Consider the following 4,281-nt stretch of genomic DNA (forward strand, 5'->3'; position numbering starts at 1 on the left):
CCCCGGGCCAGGGCGGGTGTGTGGGCCCCCAGCATCGCGGACTCCTCGCCTTCTCAAAGCTGCGCTCTCTTCTCCGCGCGCACCCTTCGACTTGGGGCGCTGTGTTCTCTTTTCATGGGTGAGGAGACTTAGGCAGAGGCGAAGCCACTTGCCCAAGGTCACGCAGCTGGTAAGTGGGAGCGCCCAGCATGGGACCCAGCACCGTCCTGCTGCGGAGCCCGCGTTCCGCCCTCCGTGCCGCCGCCGCCTCCTGCGGGAGGGGGAGGTGATCGGGAGGGCGCATCGCGGGGCCGTCCTGGCTCCAGGCTGGGCGCGACCACTAACCCGTGAATGACCTCGGGCTTAACTTAACCTCTTCGTCGCTCTGGCCCTTGGTTTCTCCACCTGTGAAATGAGGTAATGCCAGCCCTGCGACTCCTCATCGGCCTGTACGGAGCATCAGAGGAGATAGTGCATGTGGAATTGCTTTGTGAATTGTGCTGCGCTGAGCACACTGAAGGATTAGGATTGCTGTTTCAAGGAATGAAAAGGGAAAGAGGGCAGGGTGGAGAACAGGACCAGAGCAGTCACAGAGGGTTGCTCAGACCCCAGGCCCCTCTGGATGGGGAGTGAGGTAAGGAGTAGACTGAGTCCTTTGCCCCTTTGGAGGAAACCTCACCCCCTTTTCTGGGCCACCCTCAGGGTCTCCATCACCCAACTCCATGCTTCGAGTCCTGCTCTCTGCTCAGGCCTCCCCTGCTCGGCTGTCTGGCCTGCTGCTGATCCCTCCAGTACAGCCCTGCTGTTTGGGGCCCAGCAAGTGGGGGGACCGGCCTCTTGGAGGAGGGCCCCGTGCAGGCCATGTGCAAGGACTGCAGCGGCTTCTGGAACAGGCGAAGAGTCCTGGGGAGCTACTGCGCTGGCTGGGCCAGAACCCCACCAAGGTGCGCGCCCACCACTATCCTGTGGCACTTCGTCGCCTGGGCCAGCTCTTGGGGTCTCAGCCTCGGCCCCCTCCTGTGGAGCAGGCCACACTGCAGGACTTGAGTCAGCTCATCATCCGAAACTGCCCCTCCTTTGACATTCATACCATCCACGTGTGTCTGCACCTTGCAGTCTTACTTGGTGAGGAGGGCGTCTGGGGGTGTGGGGGCTTAGGGAAGGATAAAGGGAGAGAACAGTACACAGGTCACTGCTTTTGCCCAGGAGTAGCACATACCCAGATGCACTTGTTTCTGCCCCTCCTGTATCCGCGACAGATGTCATAAGTTGAACAGCATTCATTCCAGATTCACAGGGTGCCACCCCAGCTTCCTTCTACAGTGCTCTCAGAAGCCACTGCAGTTCTTGGCAGGAGTTGAGGGCCTTTTGCCACCTTTGTATAAAGCTTTCCCTGACAGACTGCTCTGATCCACCTGAAACTTCACATTTCTCCAGTGTTTTCACATAAACTCGAGTGTATATTCCCTCTCAGGAAATGAAGGGGAGAGAGGTCAGGACTCACCCCATGATTAGAAAAACACAGCACAACTCTCTCAGCAGGACCTCCTTTGCCTCCTCTCTCAGGCTTTCCATCAGATGGACCTCTGGTGTGTGCCCTGGAGCAGGAGCGAAGGTTTCGTCTCCCTCCAAAGCCACCTCCCCCTCTGCAGCCTGTCCTCCGTGGTGGACAAAGGCTAGAAGCTGCTCTGAGCTGCCCCCGTTTCCTGCGGTATCCGAGGCAGAATCTGATCAGCAGCCTGGCAGGTGCTGGAGGGTGGAAGGCAAATGGAGGGCAGGGGCTGAGGAGGACATGGGAATTAAGTTGTCTGGGCTGGCAGTCTAGCCTGCCAGCGGTCAGGGCCCAGCATGAAGTGAAGGCTGTTCTTCACAGAGGCAAGGCCAGAAGAACTGACTCCTCATGTGATGGTCCTTCTGGCCCAGCATCTCGCTCGGCATCGGTTGCGGGAGCCCCAGCTTCTGGAAGCCATTGCCCACTTCCTGGTGGTCCAGGAAGCCCAGCTCAGCAGCAAGGTGGGCTTGCCTCCCACCCTCCCATGCTCCTCTGAGTCATCCTCAGTGACCTGGTCAAGCCTAGCCTCCTGTCCAGCGTGACTAGCCTCTTCCTCTGGCAGAAACACTCCAGCTAGGTTGCTCTGCTCCATGCCCTCTCTGTGCTGGCTTTTCCAACCCCCATAAACAACATGGATGCCAAGAGCTCAGCAGTTGTACCAAAGCACTCAGCCTCATCCTAGTTCCGCCTGTCCTGCTTTTCCAAGTCTGCAGGCCAGACCCCACAGAATGTACCTTCTACTTGTCTAGTCACATTTGGCTCAAAGACACTGCTTATACTGTTGAACTTGTGTATATGCTGGGGTAGAGGAGTGTTATGCCTTGACAGTGACGTTACAGGCTAGGCCATTCCTGCCTAACACTCAGCTTGAGAGACTTGGAGCAGCACTTCCTGCCAGTTGACATGCTGCTCTTCTCCACAGGTGGTACAGAAGCTGGTCTTGCCCTTTGGGCGGCTGAACTACCTACCCCTGGAGCAGCAGTTTATGCCCTGCCTTGAGAGGATCCTGGCTCGGGAGGCAGGGGTGGCACCCCTGGCCACAGTCAACATTTTGATGTCACTGTGCCAGTTACGGTGCCTGCCCTTCAGAGCCCTGCACTTTGTCTTCTCCCCGGGTTTTATCAACCACATCAGTGGTATGCAGAGAGGATGGCTGGAGGGGCCTGAGACCCCAGAGGTCAGGGGAGCACCCAGGGATCATTGGCCTACACAGGGTGCTCCAGTCCCCACCTCCCCACAGGCACCCCTCACACTCTGATTGTTCGACGCTACCTCTCCCTGCTTGACGCGGCTGTGGAGCTGGAGCTCCCAGGATACCGGGGCCCCCGCCTTCCCCGAAGGCAGCAAGTGCCCATCTTTCCGCAGCCACTCATCACCGACCGTGCCCGCTGCAAGTACAGGTGGGCAGGCAGTCTGGGGTAAGGGGAGGGAGAGCCAGAGAAGCACAGTAGAACAGCTAGAGACCATAGACAGCAGTACCTGCACCAGTGTGCTTAGTGGTCCTAGAGGGGAAAAAAATGGGCCCTGACCAGTCAAGGGATTTTTTCCTGGGTGTTGGTGCTATGGACAGACTGGGATGAGACTTGGGGCCTGTCTTCTACCAGTATCATTTCCCCTCAGTCACAAGGACATAGTAGCTGAGGGGCTGCGCCAGCTGCTGGGGGAGGAGAAATACCGCCAGGACCTGACTGTGCCTCCCGGCTACTGCACAGGTGAGCTCCAGGTGGGGGGCAGCTCCAGAAGTGGAGCTAGGCTAAGGCCCTGGCTCTCTTCCCTGCAGACTTCCTGCTGTGTGTCAGCAGCTCTGGTGCTGTGCTTCCTGTGAGGACCCAAGACCCCTTTCTACCTTACCCACCAAGGTCCTGTCCACAGGGACAGGCTGCCTCTAATCCTACGACCCGTGACCCTGCCCAAAGGTAAGAAAGCAGGGTGCGGGAATCTTGACCCCCTGGCCAAGAGCACCCATAACATGTCTACTCCTCTCCAGGGTGGTGCTGATGCTGCGTGAACGCTGGCATTTCTGCCGTGATGGCAGGGTGCTGCTGGGCTCCCGTGCCCTGAGGGAGCGGCACCTGGGCCTAATGGGCTACCAGCTCCTGCCGGTGAGAGGCCCCACCCTACCCGATCCTCATCCTCACCCCTGCCATGCAGGTAACCCAGTGTCCTCTCCCCACAGCTGCCCTTTGAGGAACTGGAGTCACAGAGAGGCCTGCCCCAGCTCAAGAGCTACCTTAGGCAGAAGCTCCAGGCCTTAGGCCTCCGCTGGGGGCCTGAAGGAGGGTGAGGGGATACACATGGGGCTCAGGATGGCCCCCCTATGGGGGGTGGACAATTTGCACTTTGGCTCCCTATGTTTTGATTTTTCATTAAAGTCCCTTTCCTTCCCTGTTGTGAGTCTCATTTCTGTGACAGAGAGTAGGGCTGAGTACCCCATTCCCTGCCACTTCCACTAGACAGACAGACAAGACCAGGGGTAGGTGGGGGCCGAAGCACTTTACTGCAGGGGTGGGGAGAAGGGGACTTTAAATTATTCACTTAAATAAAAACTGGGAGGGGGAGGGGAAACCCATCCCACCAGCCCATTCCCTCTGTCCATCATTCAGTCCCTGGGCAGCAGCTACACAGGCATGGGCATCTCATTGTATTCGTCCACACCCTCACGCTCATCAAACACTGGCTCCGCCTCATTAGCGTCCAGCTGTGGGAGGAAGAGAAGGGTGGGCCTTTCCAGAACCACAGGAGGTGGGCGG

General features: G+C 58.3%; 2 protein-coding genes across 3 annotated transcripts in view; one reads left to right on the forward strand and one right to left on the reverse strand.

The window, feature by feature from the left end:
- Nucleotides 1-6: 6 nt before the first annotated feature.
- On the forward strand, nt 7-3,917 carry Fastk (Fas activated serine/threonine kinase). Of its 2 annotated transcripts, XM_048786705.1 has the most exons (10): nt 7-169; nt 682-1,104; nt 1,546-1,725; nt 1,853-2,025; nt 2,454-2,667; nt 2,772-2,931; nt 3,152-3,243; nt 3,312-3,447; nt 3,519-3,633; nt 3,708-3,917. In XM_048786705.1, the coding sequence occupies exons 2-10, from the start codon at nt 702-704 to the stop codon at nt 3,813-3,815; spliced, it is 1,581 nt and encodes a 526-aa protein (XP_048642662.1). In that variant the 5' UTR covers nt 7-169; nt 682-701; the 3' UTR covers nt 3,816-3,917. The 2 variants fall into 2 exon arrangements, with proteins under 2 accessions (XP_048642662.1, XP_015349156.1); XM_015493670.1 differs by having other exon boundaries at nt 7-1,104; nt 1,853-1,992.
- Nucleotides 3,918-4,005: 88 nt separating this feature from the next.
- Nucleotides 4,006-4,281, reverse strand: part of Slc4a2 (solute carrier family 4 member 2) — a 12,045-nt gene continuing 11,769 nt past the window's right edge. The window contains exon 22 of the mRNA XM_015493671.2: nt 4,006-4,229. Within this exon, the coding sequence (XP_015349157.1) occupies nt 4,149-4,229 (81 nt within the window). The 3' untranslated portion in view covers nt 4,006-4,148. The remainder of the gene's footprint in view (nt 4,230-4,281) is intronic.

The sequence above is a fragment of the Marmota marmota genome, unplaced genomic scaffold, assembly GCF_001458135.2.
Source record: "Marmota marmota marmota unplaced genomic scaffold, marMar, whole genome shotgun sequence".
In the NCBI taxonomy this organism is placed as follows: Eukaryota; Metazoa; Chordata; class Mammalia; order Rodentia; family Sciuridae; genus Marmota; species Marmota marmota.